An 18467-nucleotide genomic window follows, 5' to 3' on the forward strand; every position below is an offset into this window, starting at 1 on the left:
ATCCAAATATGCACATCCACATTATCTTACACGCCCAGTCCACGTTATCTATAATACACTTCCTATATATATTGATAGATCATCTATTTCGTCTCCTTCCACGGGTAAGAAACCGGATCGTCCTTGCGAAGCCAGATCTTGGTCTTCCTGCGGTTCACTACGTGCTCGACAAAGGCCTCGCGCGTATGCTGGGCCTTGAACTTGCGGATCCATCGCGGGTCCCATAGCTCACTTGCGATTCCTAGGTCCTTGCAGCACCGCACCAGTGCGTTGGATCGGCATCCTTCTGTCGCAGTGGGGATTCCGTCGGGGGAGAAGTAGTCTTGTTCGCCGCGGGCTACGGAGACGAGGCTGTTCGTCGAAAATAATATTAGTTAAAGACGTACAATAGGTAAGGATTGAAAGCAGGAGTAGAGAGGGTACATACCGCCCATTGCATACTAGAGCGTACTCCCTCGTTACCGTCTTTGGGGTAACAATGCTCTCACTCCTAGGGACCAGGCCCCATCCACCGGGTCCAAACGCCCGGTTCAGAATGCGGCGGTATTTGATCTCGGGTAGATATAAGATGCCATCGGGCTTGATCTCGACTTCCTCAGCGCTGGTCTCTGCGAGGAGAATATCGGCGACTTCTTTGGGGAAGGGCTCTGCGGAGAGACCGTGGAAGGATCGCGTCCAGTCAATCTTCTCGGCCGGGGTATTGTCAAGCTCGAGCGGTTTGTCTGATAAGCCGGTTTTGGAGATGTTCGATGTTGTTGCGCTGGTGGGGGTCGGTTGAGAGGCGATCGATTCGGCGCGCGCCGCCGCAGGGGATGGGGTTGAGGTCGTGGAGCTGGGTTTTGGTGTTGTTGTGGTCGAGGTGGATTGGGATTGTTGAGGGTATGAGCGTTGGGTGAACGATCTGTTGGCTGCTGGGCGCGTATATTGGGGGTTGAGAGACGCGATGCGGCGAGGGGTAACTCGGTAGATCGCTGATCGCTGGAGAAGAGGCTCCGAGGCCTGGAGAGTGCGGAGAAAGGCCATGGTGATACTGGTATCGGGATGAGGATGAAGAAGAGTGAGCGGGAGCTTGAAGCTGTTTGAGCTGCGATGTGGTCACGTGATATATTTTGATGAGTTCAAACAAAGAGTGAGGATAGATTAACATAGCAGGCTGTCTCTGGTCTAAAGATGCCCTTCTAATATACAGGATAAAAATTGCTAGCTGTTGTACAGAGTATGCGCTCGTGGGATGTGGCTACTTGGTTAAGAGGGACCTCAGGCGTCTTTGGTCTGGGTGCGTTCGTCGTTACCCTGTCGCTTCCAGCACTCGCGGAAACGCTCCATCTAATCAAAGTAGGTTAGTTCGGAGAAACAACATATGGATCGGATGCTATTCATATGAATTATTGGGGAGATGTAAGGTCCGGCGAGGTGGTGATGGGCATGGCTCACCTCCTTCTTACAGCTCCTCCAGTCCTTTTTAGCCCAGTAGCATTCATTCAACTTATCTTGCTCCACTAGACAGTATATGGGTGAGACTCGTCCTTAAATTGTGAGATGGTTGATGGCGAATGCGTACCTGCGCAACCAGTGCTGAAGATCCGCTTGTCCCTACGTAGTCAACCGGTCAGCATCGCAGGAGAAAAGGGCAGAAAGGGAACTTAGAATCTTACCAGTCGTCAGGCTCATCGTCGTCAACCTCTGCAGCCACTTTGGGCTTCTCTTCTTTTTTCGATATCATTGCGATTGACGGGCCGATAGTAACCGCAGGTGAAGGAGGAGGAATTGAGTCAACTTCCGATCTTATCTTCTGCTCTCTTCCGAGGTGCAACTTCCCCGCGACAGCAATTATGGCGACGACAAATACCAACACCGCGGGAACGAAGATCAATGTACTGGTCTATTCCGGTATGCACCTCCTGTTTGCCTAAATGACATTACCTGGCTAACCGGTAATTCCTTAGGTGATGGCACCACCGTCGAATCCGTCCGCCACTGCCTCTACACCCTCCGCCGCCTCCTCGCTGCCCACTATGCCGTGATTCCCGTTACAGCGGAGATGCTCATCAAAGAGCCATGGACACTTACATGTGCCTTGCTCGTAATACCAGGCGGTGCGGATCTAGGCTACTGCCGTGCCCTCAATGGCGCTGGCAATCGCAGGATTGAGCAATTCGTTCGCCGCGGAGGTGCTTACATTGGTTTCTGCGCCGGAGGATACTACGGGACTAAGCACTGCGAATTCGAAGTGGGCGATAAGACCTTGCAAGTTATCGGTGACCGCGAGCTCGCTTTCTACCCTGGAACCTGTCGCGGCGGAGCATTCCGTGGTTTCGTCTACCATAGTGAGGCTGGTGCGCGGGCTGCGCAACTGACGGTCTCGAAAGAGTCGCTGAACTCCGGCGCTGTTCCGACGAATTTCCGGTCCTATTACAATGGCGGCGGGGTATTTGTTGATGCACCCTCATATGCGGACAAGGGCATCGAGGTCCTAGCAAGCTACGCTGAACGTCTCAATGTCAATCCTGGCTCTGGGGCTGCAGCGGTGGTCTATTGCCCTGTGGGCGACGGTGCAGCTATCCTAACTGGGCCGCATCCCGAGTGAGTACCACGTAATCTAGCTGGGGCGAGCGCTGACCCGATAGATTCGCGGCCGTCAATCTCAATCCTAAGAACGGAGGCCCCGAGTACGCTGAAACCATTGAAGCATTAGCCGCGGACGATAAAGCCCGAACCGACTTTCTGAAAGCATGTCTGTTGAAGCTGGGATTGCAGGTTGCGCAAGACACAACGCATGTGCCCTCCCTATCGTCTTTGCATTTCTCATCGTCTTCTGGTGATACAGAACGGGTGCTAAAATCGCTTGAACAACTAGTCGGCGACGGCGAATACCTGAAAGACGAGTACGACACCTTTAAGATTGAAAAGTCTGGTGTATACAGTATGGGATCTCTCGCGGAGTCCCTCCCCGCAGAATCCAAAGATTCCGGATCCGAGACCACTGAAAGTGAAGGAATCGTGGACTATCAGGCCATTATCAAACGTCTGGTTGTTCATGACGATATCCCGTCATCAAAAATGACCCCATATTTTAACCATCATGCATTCTACACTCATCTCCGAGATTATCAGGCGAAATCAAAGGAAGGCGCCTCGCTCTTTGGCTCAAATCTCTTGTACGGCGAGGTTTTGACCAGTACTAACACGGTTCTCGAAAAGTATGTATCAAAACTGTTTGGATCGCGAGTCTTATTAACCTCAGTAGAAATGGTAAGCTCCTGCGCAATCTTCCCGCCGGTACGACTGCAACCGCCACTACCCAGGTAGCCGGACGAGGTAGAGGCTCCAACGTTTGGGTGTCTCCGGCCGGATCTCTCATGTTCTCCACGGTCGTGCGCCACCCAATGGCGAAAATGCAATCCGCTCCAGTCGTGCTCATCCAGTACCTCGCGGCGCTGGCAGTGGTACAGGGTGTGCAGAGCTACGACGAGGATTACAAATCCATACCCATCAAAGTGAAATGGCCGAATGACGTCTGTAAGTTATTTATTAACACTCTGTAAGCATACTGGGTGAGAGCTAATTTCTACAGACGCACTGGACCCCGAACAACCTGAGCACAAGAAGCAGTATACGAAAATCTGTGGCATCCTAGTAAACTCGCAATATTCATCGAACGAATACACGTCTGTCGTCGGTATTGGCATCAACACCACAAATGCCCTTCCCACAACATCTATAGCGGCGCTAGCTTCCCGCTTTGTAGGCCGCAGGGCCGCTCCAGTTACCCTAGAGAAACTCCTGGCCCGTATCCTCACCGTATTCGAGGACCTGCATATCCGATTCCTACGGACAGGGTTTGACCGCAGCTTCGAGGAGATGTACTACGATGCATGGCTCCATACGAACCAGATCGTTACGCTCGAGGCAGAGGGCGGGGTGCGTGCAAAGATTAAGGGCGTGACTCGTGATTACGGGCTGCTACTTGCTGAGGAACTTGGCTGGGATGAGCGGCCTACAGGACGGGTATGGCAATTGCAAAGTGATAGCAACAGCTTTGATTTCATGCGGGGACTTGTGAAGAGGAAGATTAACTAATAGGATAGATACAATAGCCATGAAATTCTCTAGATATTCACGACCGCAGTAGAGTATAATTCGTAACTAGATGTATAAAGTCCAATGGGGCGCTTCACAAGATCTTCACTATTTACATTTGTATTTGTCTCCATATTTACGACTTACTTCTACAGAGGATGGCTCCTGGCTTTTGTGACACAGATTCACATTGAGATGGACACATGACAACGAACGAAACTGAGCATCAAAACTGGGCATCGCGAAACAATTAGACAAAAATATAGCAATTCCGTACATTCATAATAATCGTAACAGGACATGACTTCGTCAAACAAACAAGCAACAGGATAGATCAGCAAACATGTGTACCCCATCCAAAAACTCAAAACTCCAATGCATGTCAGAGGCAGTAAACCAAACCCGCCCTAATCGTATCCTTCCTCTTCAGACTCTTCCAGAGGAGAATAGATCAATTCCTTGGGGTCAAAGATTTTACAGCCCGTTACTCGGCCGGTAGTAGGTCTATTAGAGGGAGCCCTAACTGCGGCTTCGGCACGAGTAATCGAATAATCGATGATCCGCATGACGTGGGCGACAACGTCTGGGGAATCGTATTTCCATGATAGGAACCAGAGTGAGTACTATGAAGAGAGACGTATCAGTTTACTGTTTTCCGGTTTTAGATTAAGGATGCATACCTGGCTTTTGCTGTTGATGTGGGCGAACGCCCATTCGCGGCTGTCTGTGGCGATACCGTAGATTTCAGAGTCTTTCCCAGCGAGCTTCCGGGCATGGTGAATTGTTGCTAGACAGATGTGAGATTCTCTATTGTATATAATGGTTAGAGAATTAGAATACTTACCCATTAGCTTGAGCAAAGTCCAGACTTGAGCGCGTCCTGGCTTTGTTGCTCTGAAGACAATCAGAGTGGCATCAAGATCTCCTTCATCTCCAGCGAATATCACATTGTCGACCTGCCCTTCGAGCTGAAGCTGGAAGCCGTTGCTCATGAATGGCATACTCATTTTCCGCTTCTCGGTGAGTCGAACCATCCTTGTGGCCGTAAGGTCCTCGCACTCCGTGTCCCTTTTGGCGATAGTTGTAGCGCTCCATAGCAGCAGGTCGACTTTATATTTTATCGCGGCCCTTTCATCTTTGATTCTCTGAGGAAGTTCCCAGATTGTCTCTGTGGTAGCGAGGTTAGCTCAGCCCTGGGATAGAGATGGATTTACAAAAGTTGTGGAACTGCCTGCAGATGACTTACTGAGATAGTTGGCCAGCTTGAAAGTTTTCAGAGATGTGCCAATAGTCCACTGCTTCTTGATTTGTCTAATACTTCTGGATTCAAGGTTGTAGCAATAGGGAACCATGTAATCGTCTGGTCCGTGTTCGCGTCGTCCACGGCCCAGCTTCCTAGGTATGGCTCGCTTCTCGTACGTTTTGTTCGCCTTTTTGACCTCGAAATTAAATTTGTGTCTTTCGATGAGCGAGAAAACTTGGTATGTGAAATTATTGCAGGATTCCATGTTGACTGGTGCTGCTTTTGTGGTATTTGTGTGGATTCTTTGATAGAGTAGTGAACAGAGGATAGATGGAAGAAGATGAGAGTGAGAAGGCTGGCGTCTACAGGGGGGACATACTAAGAGACGTGCTCCTGATACTCGGAAGCATGTTCCTGAGGACCTGGCAAAAACTCGTTTAACTCAAGGTTCGAAGAGTCATAGGGATGTGTATAGACTCGACGACACTCTGGAACGGAGCTTATACCAGAGCTTAAATCAGCAAGGAACAGTACCTGCAATAGTAAAGCATATTAAAGGCAGGAAACGCTAAAATAAAATGGATCTGGATTGGTATAAATGAATTGCAAGCAGTTCATCAGTGATATGGCGATATATAAACCGAGATAGTCGATATTTGAGACCTTACTCGACCATGTTATATGAATCTACTATACCCAGCACTGATTTCTACTGTCTTTAGATTATTTTAATACAACAAATGCTTAGTTGATATCTGACTTTTCTCAAAGGATCTCGATCTCTGGACAGATCTATACAAGCTCACCAACCATATTGCTGGATGCAGATCTTGGCGTGCCCGATATTGGGTGGGACCAGACTTAGCGCAGGGCTTGCATAAAGTGCGATGAGCAGGGCACTATGCAGAGCAAACTCTCATATCCCCTCTCGCCTAATAATCGACAAGGAGGAGGAGTGGAACTTCCATCCAACGAGAAGGCCTTTATTAGAGTTCACGTCACACTGTCCGACCCACTGCGACTTGTTTCTTCTCCACCATTTCACGTTCTCCCGAGGCACGATTATTATACACCCCCGAAGTCCAACTTTTTTCTTGGCTTCGATTATATATCAGCTCTCCCTCTACTGTGTATAGCTTCTGGCTGCCATCCACCATGTTGTCGTTGCCGTTCATCCTCGCGCTTGCAGCAGGTCTGCTCGCCCTCCAATATGCCTGGTCTGCCTGGGCTCACTCCCGCAAGGCGCGCGGTTTAAGATGCGCCCCTATTCCTCGCTATCCCACAGACATTGTGGGAATCTCAAGCCTGAAAGAGGCCCTGCAGGCCGACAAGGTGAAGGGCATTCCCTTATTGCTTCAGCGCCGCGTTGAGAAGATGTCAACGCGTGAGAAGCGCATGGTCACCACCTTTCGCATCCGCCAGATGGGCAGCGAGATCGTCTTCACGTGCGATCCCCAGAATGTCCAGGCCATGCTTGCCACTAAATTCAAGGATTTCGAGCTCGGCCCTGGACGCCGACATACGCTTCTCCCACTGCTGGGAGCTGGAATTGTAAGCACTATCTTCAGCGGATGGGGATGGATTGATCTGCCCGACGCTAACAGCTCTTCTAGTTTACCTCTGACGGTGAGCTCTGGTCGCATTCTCGGGCTCTGCTTCGCCCGCAATTCACTCGCGAGCAAATCAGTGACCTAGATCTGGAAGAGAACCATGTTCAGCAAGCCATGAAGGCGATGCCTGTAGACCCCATCACCGGTTGGACCTCTGCTACCGACATCCAGGGCATATTCTTCCGTTTGACAATCGACTCGGCAACCGAGTTTCTATTTGGCGAAAGCTCCGGCAGTCAGGAAGAAGCTCTTCACAACGGGGGAAAGCTTCCCTCTGATCACTTCTCTGTCAACTTCGATAGGGGCCAGTGGTATGTGGCGCAGCGCGCTCGCTTCGAAAAGCTCCATTGGATTGTCGACAACAAGGAAAGTCGAGATATCAACAAGAAGGTGCACGCCTATGTCGACCACTTTGTCCACGCTGCGCTCAAGGCAGCAGTAGAGGGGAAGCCGCTTTCTTCCAATTATGTCTTTCTAGAAGCTCTGGCCATGACAACCAAAGATCCCATCGAGTTGCGCTCTCAGCTCCTCAACATCCTGCTCGCCGGCCGGGATACCACAGCGTCACTTCTCAGCTGGTCCCTCCAGATGCTTGCCCGTCACCCAAGCTTCTTCCAGAAACTGCGCAAGACCATCCTCACAGACTTTGGGCCTTACTCCCCGAGTCGTGATAATATTACCTTTGCGTCTCTGAAATCCTGCCGCTACCTGCAGTACTTCATGAATGAAGTGCTCCGCCTTTTCCCAGTCGTGCCTGTCAACCGCCGCGTGGCAACGCAGGACACATTCTTGCCGCAAGGGGGTGGGTCTGATGGGAAACAGCCCGTCTATCTCCGCGCCGGCCAGGTCGTCACATACAGCCCGTTCGTGACCCAGCGCAGAAAGGACCTCTGGGGCGAGGATGCCGAGGAATTCAACCCGGACCGCTGGTTCGACCGCAGAGCAGGCTGGGAGTACCTCCCCTTCAACGGTGGGCCGAGACTCTGCATTGGACAGCAGTTTGCTCTCACCGAGGCGGGTTATGTCCTCGTTCGACTGCTTCAGCGCTTTGACGCTATCGAGGACGTCTATCCGGGCCGGGAAATCAACTATGGCTTGAGTGTGACACTGGCGCCCGGTGACCCCGTCACTGTGCGGTTACATGAGGCCGCGGCGTGAGTTGTCCGTTTTTTCTTTTTTGTTGTCTCCTTGCGTGTTTCCAACCGATACCCTGATTGGTATGGCGTGGTGCAGAGACTTGGTTTGACGTAGTTACACGACCTGATGCTATGGTGTTGCGATAATCTGTTAGCTTCCGACGATTTATCTGATTGCGAATTCCCACATTCATGAGAAGCCTGTTGTTTTCTTTGACGATAGCTGCTTGGCTGAGTAGCTTAGTGATAATGACTTTACCTTGTTCTCTCTCAAGGGAGTGGTTACAAAATATGACAACCCCTTTAACAGTCGATGGATTCCTGGATTAGCCAGTAGCTGTACATTTTGCATCTGCAGTGCAAACTGCAAGCACATATAATAATTGTGACTGTCACCCGTAACTGTCAGACACAGCAAGCAGACCAGTGGGCCAGATTCAAAGCGAAATAGTTTTGATTTAATATGTACCGGGTCTCTATAATCATACCGCTCATGATCCATGAAATCATTATAATAAAGACGGAACACGCTGAAGGGTCTGTAGGTATGACGGATAAGTAGCGGACGCATAAATGGGGTTCATCGCGTCACCTGGAACTCAAAAGACCTGTCTCCCTGGCCGATAGGGACAGCCTTGGCCTCTTGATCGTAGAGAGTGCGCTCGAAATACCTCACTCGTCCGTCTCTCCGAACAAGTATGACCGTTTGCTTTTGTGTTCCGTACGGACCATGTAGATATGACTGGTCGAGGATATCGTGCCCAGCCTCGGGCTCCTTGACAGATTCTGATGCCGCTCCATGCGCATGTCCATCAGCACAGGGTGACTGCCCCGAACTCGATGCTGCAATCTCCCCAGCCGCAGCAGGGGCCTTTGGTCTCTCTCTTCTCCCAATAAGCGGGATAAATATACTCCTCCTAAAGTACGGAAGATAATCCTCCGCTGTCGCATCGCCACCCAACTGTGGTAGCGAATTCGTATTCAGCACCTCGATTAACCTCTCGATCAACAACTCCTCGTCCCCTTCTCCCTTTTCCTGTTTAACATGCCCCTCAATCGCCTCATCGACGAGCCTCTCCCCTTCCAGAATCTTGGGCCAGCTCCTATCATCGAAAACCGTATTACTCAACCCCTTTGTCTGTCCCTTTTCACCTGCAATCCACGTAATCTGATCCATGTCGCTTGATCGGTTCGATACAATCGCCAACGGCTCACTCACGTACCCACACACAAGACTGAACCCGCCGACATTGCGAGCTGTGGGGCTAGCCACCATCTCCTCGACATACTCGGTTGTAGGGTGATCCGGGGTACGTGTGAGCCAGCTGTTGACAATTGCGCCCCGCGATTGCTGGCCCGTAGCCGCGTCTGAGGTGCGTTCACGGTAGTTTGTTAGGATGGCGACTTTGCCGGTGCGGGTTATTCCCATCCAGGTTCCTTGGGTTTTACGGGCAAGGTCGCGGCCGCCGAGGATGCGCGTGTTTGGGGGTGGCCAGTAATCTGCTGGGGCAGTTGGGCGGCGTAGGTATTCCTGGTTGATTGTATCGTTAGGTTCTTGTTTGGCATTACTTGTTTCTTAGGTTTAGGTTTGAGTTTGGGGTTTGGATTGGGGTTGGGGTTGTGTACATCTCTGTTATTGATTATTATGAGAGAGTAAGACGGATGAGCTGTTGATATTAAGGCGATACACATGGCTGCAATTTATATTGAGAGGATAGTAAGGCAGAGAAAGAGGATTGGGAGGAAAGAGGATGAAGTCTGGCGGGTGAGAACGAGCGTCCGGGGCTGGTCGTTGGGCACGTGCAGGACAACAAATGGGCGTCAACGTTCACTTCAGGCGAACAATGCTAGTCTGAAAATCCGAACTGATATCTGGACGATTGAGGATAGCTAACGAAAAGCACTGAATATACTCTAAGTAATGAACCAGAGTATGTATAGCAATGTCGAGTCATCACATGGAGTTGTTTTGGCCATGACGTCAACGACGGCGGGCTTTCACCAGAATGTGAGAAGCTGCGATGGGAGATAGATTCATATAGTCAAACTTCACTTACACAAGGCTACGAGGGCAACAAGACGAGGCCTATCCAGCCATACCAGAATACTAATTCACAAGTGCATCCGCAGGGCTGAGACCAAGTCGCTGCTTACGGTACGCCCAGCGCCCGAATTGGTCACACTCCGCACACCCGCAAAGCCGGAGGCTCCAATTTTATCTTCGTCGCTTGTCTCAGTTCGCTCTTCTTTTCTTTTCTCGCCTATCCGACTTCATATATACAGGCTGCACACAATTCCTTCGCGCTGGCCGCCCTCTCGCTACTTGGCCATCTCCCTCGATCTGATTCTTGTGCCTCCGTACCCCGCAGCTAGGCAACTTCGATAAGCTTTGTGGGCTTTGCACATCCAACCAGCACGATTATTCTGTCCATTCATCGCCTGGGACAATTTCCTCGGTGTATCCTTAAACACAATATATCGAACGACGCAATTGCCCAAGATGTTCTTCGGGATAATCGCGGATTTACTTTCGTATGTGTAACGCCGATCCCATATCTCTTCTAACTTCATGCTGATTAGCCTCATCACTGCAGCTCCATTCTGACCATCCTTCTTCCCATCTTCGCTTCCTATAAAGCTCTTCGTTCATCGGATCCATACCAATTAGCACCATGGTTGATGTACTGGGTGGTTCTCTCCGCCATTCTCATGGCTGAGTCGTGGACGTTTTTCATTCTGGGATGGTTTCCCTTTTACAGCTGGATCCGGCTCGGCTTCTTCGCGTACCTGGTTCTCCCGCAGACCCAGGGTGCCCGGATCCTATACCAGGGCTATGTGGACCCTTTCCTGGCACAGCACGAACGTGATATCGAAGAATTGATCGGTACCCTCCACGAGCGTGCTAAAGCACTGGGCCTCCAGTACTTTTACCAAGTAATCGACTTTATCAGGGAGCGCGTGCTGGGTCTTCCTCCGCAGCGTCCGGCAACTCCTCCGCCAGCTACTACATCTTCTTACGCCCAGTCGCTTCTATCACGCTTCAACCTCCCCTCGGCCGTGGGCGGCAACAACCCCGCCCCCGCCAATGACTGGTATTCGGCCATCAGCTCTGCTGTGGCCTCTGTGACAGCCCCAGGGAAAAGCCAGGAAGCTCGCGCAGAGGAGCTTTCTGCCAGCGGATCTCTCCTCCCGCGAGAGTTCGAGTCCAAGTCCCGTGCGGAGAAGGCAAGCTTCTACTCCAACCAGCGTGATATGCTGGATGTGCTCCGTGATGCCATCATGAAGGAGGAGCGTAACCTTAGCAGAGACGAAGACGAAGGTCTTGCTTATGGCAGTGGCGGCGGCGGCGTACCCCTAAGGAAGAACCGCAGCGATAACTCGTTCGATCACATCGAACATGAAGATACCCGCGATCGATCACCGCGTCCAAGCGGGGGTTGGTTCGGGACCGGTGACCAACAGCACCCTGGATCATCCTCTGGGGTGGATTTCGCGATGCAAGCTGTAGATGCGATTGCTCGCGCAAGGGACGGTCGCTAGAAAAGAACCGTGGTTTGCAAAATGTGCCTCATATGCTAAGTATTTACTATCTCGGTGTTAAGACTGTCAAACAGGAATCCAAATATGGATCAAATGGGTTATCTGTCAAGCAATAATAATGCTAGGACTATGCATGTATGTGCCTAAGAAATAAGCTCAGAACCAACATGGAGGAACTCTGTCAATATTATTCAAGAGCATCCGATTCCAACCGCGTACGTACGTCATGTGTGTCGAAATGCTCATGTAAAAGCCCCTGGGAGCCACTAAGATTCATTTCCGAATTCCCATTAATTTTTTTACCTGATCTACTGCCCGTGCTTCTGCTTGACATGCTTTAGTATGATTTTGTGGAAGCCGCCACTGACAACTCTCGGACATAAGACATTCGCTGTGTCTGGGCAGGCAACTGGCCAACTTTCAGTGACATCACATCGGTCAGCAGCCAGCATGTTAGGCTTGCCTCACCCCTCCGAACACGCGACAAGTAAGACGAAGAGTCAGGCCCGACGATATCCAATAAGTGCTGTTTGGTCCGGCGGCGAGGCCCGAAACGCAGGGAGGTCGTGTTAGTTTAATCAGAGAGGCTGAGTTCGTGAGTCACTCCGTCGACTCAGTCGACTCAGTTGACTTCGAGTACGGATGTCAGTATGCTGTTGACGCAGCGTGGGGGGAGGGGGAATTCTGTGCCGCTGTTGCGGCGCTACCGGTGTAGTGTGCTTTGACGAGGCTAAAAAGGGCACTGTAGCAAGTGAGGCCGAATTTGGCCCAGAAGTGGCACAAAGCGACTCGGCGAGGCTAGGAATACGCATACCGTATGGGTAAACGGTATTATTCGTGGGAGCGGATGAAGGTGGCTCAGAACACGAACTGATACGTGTATGAGACTGTATTAGGTTTTGTGGCGATGAGGACTCGAGTATGTGAGCTTTGGCGTTGGCGCTTAAAACTCGGATGGCCAGACCTGCAAGATGGTATTTTTGAGCATTCTATTTTGCTTAGGAAATGGATTTGAATAATAGCAACAGTCTAATACAAGAGAATTGCGTGCCAGATTGGAAGGGTTTGAATAATTGATTATTTCCAGAACAATACTCCGGCAGGTCTTGGCAGGCCGTTTTGCCGCCTCCACCCGATGGAAATTTATAGATTCTGGCCAGGAAGTAACCACTTTAAGGAGGAGAAAGTAGTGAGGAGAGAGATTCTAGGTGAAGGCAAATCAGAAGGATACTACTGTGAATTGATCCAGGACCTGCAGGGTTTTGACAGCTTGTGTTGGGTGAGTGCGGGCATTTCTTTTCTTCTTTCTACCTTACCCTTTTCGTCACCCAAAAACCACCACCACCGAAACGCAAAAAGGGCGTTTGTAAGAAAAAAAAAGGGAACCCGAAATCCTTTCCATCTCTCCAGAAGACTTTGACCTCTTCTTTTCTCCCCCCTCTTTCCCCTTCCTCTCTACAACTATCGTTGACCACGACGTAGAAAACAGTTCCGTTGGTGGTCTTCGTTTTCTCTCTTTCCCCGTGTCGTGACATCCCTGTGTCGCTTCGCTTTCCCAGCCCGTTGTGTGTGTGGGAAATCTGGATGTGGGATTCTCGAGCGTGTTTCTCCTCTTGCAGTAACACGCCTCTGACATCGTCTCGACTTTGTCACCAGCTCTAGCGATCTCTCTTTTGTGAGCATCGTTACCTTTTCTCCTCCCTCGCCACCGGATTCGAAACTTTTTTTTTTTCGTCCATCTTCCTTCTTAATCTCGCCGACGCTCTCGCCTGTCTAATGAGCTCGATCCCTCAACAGACCGGCCTTCAAACTCAAGGACAGAGTACGTCGTCAGCCCAGGCCGCCTCGCACTCTTCCACCCCTTCGCTCAGTGGGAAAGCCTCGCCCCAGGCGCCGGTTTCCACTTCGACCTCGACCTCGTCCGCGGTGCCTCGTTCCTACGCAAACGCGACCAAGAAGTCCGCGACGGACTCTACCGCCGCCGCTCCCGTCACCGTGGGTGGCTCATCGCAACATGGGAAGTCGACCTCAACTTCTGTGAGCGGCAAACCCATGCAGCAATCTCCAAACCCGACCATTGTGAATGGCGCCCCTGCCTCGGGAACTCCTCAAGGCGACCACCAAAGGAAGCCCTCGGTGACCATCACCGCAGAGTACAACCCTAGCCGAGCGCAGACCGGCCGTCCCAATAGCCTCCAGTTTGGCTTCGCCAACCAGCAGCCGACCTCTCCCAGCATGGGAAATCCCGCCGCGTTGGCCAACCAACCTCAGTCGGGTCTGGGCGTGACGGCCTCGACGAACCCTCGTGCGACCTCGCCGCAGACCTCGCCATCGCCTATCCCTCAGCCCGCCTCGAGTGGTGGTCGCCCGCCGCCATCTTCATACCCGGCTCAGGTGAACTTTGGCAGCTTTGGAAACGCGGGTGATAATGTGAGTGGCTTCATTCACTAGTATGCTTTTTGTACCAGGCGGACTCAGCCGCATATAAAAAGTTTTTTTTTTTTTTTTTTTTCTTTTTCACGTCTTCTCTCTCTCTCCCCATGTTCATATCGCTTGAGAGTTAGATTCCGGCATATTCTCCTTGTGAGCTATGCCCATCACAGATAAAATTACTAACGCATTTCTTTTGCATATACAGACTGCCCAGGCACCCCTTGGCCCCGGTCCTCAGTCAACTCATCTGCGCCGCGAATCTTCGCAGTCAACGCACAGCGACCATATGGGCAACGGGCCCGGCCGCGGTGGCTATTATCCTCAGGGTGGCCGCGGTCGTGGACATTCACAATCTAGTCATCAGGGTCAAATTCCGTACTCGCCTTCTAACAGCTTCCGTACGCCCAACCAGCCTCGAGGCGGACACAATATGGGCCCTCAGTTCCACCCCCCGAACCAGGGGCGACCTATGCACGGATTTCCTTCCCCACAAGCCAGCCGCAGCCCAGCGCTAGCCAACGCACAGCCTTTGACTCCCCAGATGGGCCCGGTTCCAATGGCCCATGCTCAGATGCCTCCTCAGCCGTATGGTGCTTATCCTCAACATATGGGACCCCAAGCAGTGAGATCACCCCACCCTAATACCCAGAAGCCTCCGCGCCGTGGTCTATATAACAAAAAGAAACAAGGACCCCGCGGGTTGAGCTCCCGAAACACACCCTTCTCCCCAACCCGTGTTTCTTTTCCTCCCCCCAATCTGGCCCCAGAAAGCGGAAACTTTGAGCAATGTCTAACGTTGATGAAACATAACCAGACCTATCCGTATGGCGACCCTAACTACGGGGCGTATTACCCGAACTACCAGTACATGGCACCTGCCTCGCCCCAACCCGGACGCCCCGTGCCGTACACTCAATCGCCCTACATGCAGAACCAGTTTCCCGTTCCACAAGGCATTCCCCAGGCCGCTGGCTTGGCGCGGACTCCCTCTCAGGTTTCCGACCGACCTGGCTCCAGCCTCGGCCAAAACCAACCCCAGCCTGCTGCAGTTCCTTCGTCGCCTGGCCACGCACATACTCCTAGTCGCTCTTCCAACACATCGGCCGGAGGAGGCAAGGCTCCCGCGTTTGTCATTCCTCAACCAGCGCGCAAGGCGATCACTATCCGTGATCCTGATAGCGGCAACGTGAAAACTTTCGAAAAGACTCCCGCATCTCCGGCGCGCGTCACGCCATCTCCTGTTAAAGTTGCAACGTCAACCCCTACTCCACCACCACGAACTGGAAGTAGCACAGACCACACCCGCTCTACCTCCATCTCTGCCAAGACTGCTGCTGAGAAGAAACAGGAGCTGAAGGACGCAGTTCTCCAAAGAATGCAACAACAGGAGCAGGCTGAGACCAACCGAAAGGAGGAAGAGCAGGAGGCTACTAAGCGCAAGGAGCAGGATGAGGAGGCGGCCAAGAAGAAGCAGGATGAGGAAGAGGCCCGCCAGAAAAAGGAGCAAGAGGATGCTGCGGCTAAGAAGCAGGCTGCTGATGAAGAGGCTGCCCGGAAGGCTGTAGAGGATCTGACCCTCAATGAGAAGAAGGGTGCGCCTGCTGCAGAAACCTCCAAGCCCTCTGAACCGACCCCTGCCCCAGCAGATGATGAGGATGACATTGACTACGATGCTATCGAAAAGGAGATGGCTGAGCTTGAAGCCAAGGAAGCCGCCGCAGAGGCTGCATACTATGCCAGGAAGCAGGCCCAGAAGGAGGAACAGGAGCGCAAGGAGAAGGAAGACCTAGAGGCCTATGAGGCTAACATGAAGAAGGCCGAACGCGAAGCCGAAGCTCTCGAGGAAGCCAAGGAGAAGAAACGTCAAGCTGCTGAAGAAACAAGCACTAAAGAAGCGTTCGCCTCTCTGAAGAAGGGTGGATTCCCTGCCACAGAGACTAGCACTCCTGCCGATAGCGGTACTGTTACCCCTGTATCGGACTCCTCCATGCCCCCTCCCGCCAAACCTGCAAGTGCCGCAGCCACCAAACAGAAGCCCGCTGCTCTCAAGCTGGAAACCAACAAGGCTGTCGAGCCTCCTCAGCCCACGGCCGGTATGAAGTCTCTGAACTCTGCTCGCTTCGTGGACGACCTGAGCAAGATCTCGTACCCTACATCAATTGCCTCGCCCAACCCAGCGCTGAACACAAGCGCGCCTGCCGACCGCAAATTCCATTACAACAAAGAGTTCTTGTTGCAATTCCAGGCTGTATTCAAGGAGAAACCTTCAATCGACTGGGACGCGCGTGTGCGTGAGACTGTTGGTGATACCGACTCTTCCCGCCCTCAATCTGCCCGTACTCCAATGGCTCGCAACCCATCTCGTGGCGGAGCTCAGTCTGATTTCCAGATGGGTGCTTTCGGTCAGTCGACCCCTCGCCAGGCCTTACCTCCGGGAACCACCTCTGAACAGCGGTTTGCTTTGTCCAATTCGCGCACCCCCTCCTTGCCCTTCGGCCAATTCCGAAGCTTCCCCATGGGGAGTGGCGCCACGCCCCTCAGTCGCACCAACTCCTCTCATGCTATGATGCCTCAATCTCCCCGTGTTGGATCTAGCAACCGAGCTGGCACGCGCCAGGGCAGCAAACGCGGCGGCCCGAGCGGAAAGCAACAGGCCAAGAAGGACGAGGATATGCCTCTTACAGCTGGAAAAGAGCTCGAAGGTTTGCAGATATCTGCTAGTGGATGGAAACCTCGCAGTGTTGGCCAGGCCGCTGCGGCTTCGGGCCCTACACCTGGCGGCCACATGCCTCCTGATGTTGTTCAGCGTAAGGTCAAGGGTGCTCTGAACAAGATGACCCCGGAGAACTTCCCGCGTATCTCTGGCCAGATCCTGGAAATTGTGTCCCAGTCGAAGGACGAGTCCGATGGACGCACTCTACGACAAGTTATCCAGCTCACATTCGAGAAGGCTACCGATGAAGCACACTGGGCTTCGATTTATGCCAAATTCTGCAAGAGTATGCTTGAGAGCATGAGCGCTGATATCAAGGATGAGAATATTCGTGACAGGAACGGCAACGTGGTTGCTGGTGGCAGTTTGTTCAGAAAGTACCTTCTCAACCGTTGTCAAGAGGAGTTCGAGCGCGGTTGGAAGGTCAACCTACCTCCCAAGCCCGAAGGTGTTACGGAGGAGGCTGCTATGATGTCCGATGAGTACTACGCTGCTGCTGCTGCCAAACGTCGTGGTCTGGGTCTTGTGAAATTTATTGGTGAATTGTACAAGCTGGGCATGTTGACAGAGCGTATCATGCACGAGTGTGTGAAGAAGCTTGTTGATTACGAAGGTGTTCCAGACGAGGCTGAAGTCGAAAGTTTGACCAGCCTCCTGCGAACCATTGGTGCTTCTCTAGACGCATCGGAGAAGGGTCACGCATTTATGGATGCCTATTTCCAGCGTATCCACTTGATGGTTCAGACCCCGAACCTGCCAAGCCGTCTCAGGTTTATGTTGATGGTAAGCTGCTCGTCGTCTTCAATGACCGAACTAGATACTAATTTATTTAGGATATTATTGATTTGCGTAACTCCCGCTGGCAATCGAAGGATTCGGACAAGGGCCCCAAGACTATTCAGCAAATTCGCGAGGAGGTACGTACAGTCAAATTAATATTCAAAGGCCTCACTAACGTTCCCCAGGCTGCACGTGCCCAGCAAGAAGCTGAGATGGAGCGTCTTCGCCAGCAAGCAAATCGCGGAGGTGGTGGCCGTGCCGCCATGGGACGTGGTGATGCCCGTGGCTTTTCTTCAGGATATGGACAAGCACCTCCGCCGGATTATGCTTCTAGCAAGGTTGGAAGCGATGATCTCCGCCGTCTCCGCACCACTCGCAACACAAACCAGCCCATGTCCTTTGGACCTTCTAGCATGCTCGGCTCTCGTAGTAACAGTGGTCGCAAGAACCTTGGCCCTGGAGGCAACTTGGTTCGTGGTAGCGACGACAGTGCAGCCAGCAGCCGGACTGGGACACCCCCTGCCGGTAAGAAGGAAGACAAGGAGGCTGCGTCCTCCATGAATGCTTTCAGGTATGTTTCAGCACATGGTGTTTAAGGCTGTAAACATTTGCTAACTGCGCGCAGTGCCCTTGCTCAATTACAAGATCCGGACAACTTGGCCACATCCCCTCCATCAAACCCTACCTCTCCTGCGATGACAAAATCACAACCCGCTGTTGAGCGTCGACCCTCCGCGACCCCGTCAAAGGACGGCGGCGGCGGCGGCGAAGCAGCATCATAGATTGTTTGTTCTTTGGCAATGATAATGAAAATGATTCCGTTCTTCTGGAAAGATTCTATTTACTCCCTTCATCATCTTCTCTTTTTTGACACCTAGCCCTCATCATCCTCATCGTCATGTCATTTGAACTTATCAATCCTCCCTATCTAA

General features: G+C 52.0%; 8 protein-coding genes across 8 annotated transcripts; 4 read left to right on the top strand and 4 right to left on the bottom strand.

Annotated features, from left to right (window-relative positions):
• Positions 1-98: 98 nt before the first annotated feature.
• Positions 99-690, bottom strand: ASPVEDRAFT_117690 (putative mitochondrial genome maintenance protein Mgm101; the record flags this gene model as incomplete). Its single annotated transcript, XM_040805628.1, has 2 exons — positions 99-351; positions 428-690. Coding segments are annotated over 2 exons (516 nt in total), but the record flags the coding sequence as incomplete, so codon positions are not given.
• A 567-nt stretch (positions 691-1257) lies between these two features.
• ASPVEDRAFT_82877 (uncharacterized protein) lies at positions 1258-1723 on the bottom strand (the record flags this gene model as incomplete). The annotated part of the gene is made up of 4 exons (XM_040817276.1): positions 1258-1326; positions 1435-1499; positions 1562-1593; positions 1656-1723. 4 exons carry the CDS (start codon positions 1721-1723, stop codon positions 1258-1260), a joined length of 234 nt encoding a protein of 77 aa, XP_040667115.1.
• On the top strand, positions 1427-4114 carry ASPVEDRAFT_61765 (biotin--[acetyl-CoA-carboxylase] ligase BPL1). The gene is made up of 5 exons (XM_040815582.1): positions 1427-1890; positions 1947-2583; positions 2628-3200; positions 3248-3519; positions 3575-4114. Exons 1-5 carry the CDS (start codon positions 1833-1835, stop codon positions 4078-4080), a joined length of 2046 nt encoding a protein of 681 aa, XP_040667116.1. The 5' UTR covers positions 1427-1832; the 3' UTR covers positions 4081-4114.
• A 373-nt stretch (positions 4115-4487) lies between these two features.
• Positions 4488-5588, bottom strand: ASPVEDRAFT_28019 (uncharacterized protein; the record flags this gene model as incomplete). Its single annotated transcript, XM_040810069.1, has 4 exons — positions 4488-4703; positions 4761-4867; positions 4925-5248; positions 5327-5588. 4 exons carry the CDS (start codon positions 5586-5588, stop codon positions 4488-4490), a joined length of 909 nt encoding a protein of 302 aa, XP_040667117.1.
• Positions 5589-6478: 890 nt separating this feature from the next.
• ASPVEDRAFT_150183 (cytochrome P450) lies at positions 6479-8365 on the top strand (the record flags this gene model as incomplete). The annotated part of the gene is made up of 2 exons (XM_040808230.1): positions 6479-6874; positions 6937-8365. 2 exons carry the CDS (start codon positions 6479-6481, stop codon positions 8089-8091), a joined length of 1551 nt encoding a protein of 516 aa, XP_040667118.1. The 3' UTR covers positions 8092-8365.
• A 98-nt stretch (positions 8366-8463) lies between these two features.
• ASPVEDRAFT_40914 (NRDE family protein) lies at positions 8464-10148 on the bottom strand. The gene is made up of 2 exons (XM_040812234.1): positions 9696-10148; positions 8464-9600 (listed from the first exon to the last, which is right to left on the bottom strand). Exons 1-2 carry the CDS (start codon positions 9759-9761, stop codon positions 8650-8652), a joined length of 1017 nt encoding a protein of 338 aa, XP_040667119.1. The 5' UTR covers positions 9762-10148; the 3' UTR covers positions 8464-8649.
• A 421-nt stretch (positions 10149-10569) lies between these two features.
• ASPVEDRAFT_82882 (HVA22/TB2/DP1 family protein) lies at positions 10570-11609 on the top strand (the record flags this gene model as incomplete). The annotated part of the gene is made up of 2 exons (XM_040817277.1): positions 10570-10601; positions 10664-11609. 2 exons carry the CDS (start codon positions 10570-10572, stop codon positions 11607-11609), a joined length of 978 nt encoding a protein of 325 aa, XP_040667120.1.
• Positions 11610-13385: 1776 nt separating this feature from the next.
• Positions 13386-18317, top strand: ASPVEDRAFT_130115 (putative eukaryotic translation initiation factor subunit eIF-4F; the record flags this gene model as incomplete). The annotated part of the gene is made up of 5 exons (XM_040806688.1): positions 13386-14039; positions 14248-17538; positions 17589-17672; positions 17721-18106; positions 18161-18317. The coding sequence occupies 5 exons, from the start codon at positions 13386-13388 to the stop codon at positions 18315-18317; spliced, it is 4572 nt and encodes a 1523-aa protein (XP_040667121.1).
• Between the last annotated feature and the right edge of the window lie 150 nt (positions 18318-18467).

This window comes from Aspergillus versicolor, assembly GCF_001890125.1.
Source record: "Aspergillus versicolor CBS 583.65 unplaced genomic scaffold ASPVEscaffold_4, whole genome shotgun sequence".
NCBI lineage: Eukaryota > Fungi > Ascomycota > Eurotiomycetes > Eurotiales > Aspergillaceae > Aspergillus > Aspergillus versicolor.

What these genes read in the sequence shown, in the direction of transcription:
- ASPVEDRAFT_40914 (XM_040812234.1), bottom strand. Translation starts at nt 9,761, where the DNA reads ATGTGTATCGCCTTAATATCAACAGCTCATCCGTCTTACTCTCTCATA. An exon ending in TAATAATCAATAACAGAGAT is followed by an intron (nt 9,601 to 9,695) that starts GTACACAACCCC and finishes ACAATCAACCAG; the next exon opens with GAATACCTACGCCGCCCAAC.
- ASPVEDRAFT_61765 (XM_040815582.1), top strand. Translation starts at nt 1,833, where the DNA reads ATGGCGACGACAAATACCAACACCGCGGGAACGAAGATCAATGTACTG. An exon ending in CAATGTACTGGTCTATTCCG is followed by an intron (nt 1,891 to 1,946) that starts GTATGCACCTCC and finishes GTAATTCCTTAG; the next exon opens with GTGATGGCACCACCGTCGAA. An exon ending in CTAACTGGGCCGCATCCCGA is followed by an intron (nt 2,584 to 2,627) that starts GTGAGTACCACG and finishes CTGACCCGATAG; the next exon opens with ATTCGCGGCCGTCAATCTCA.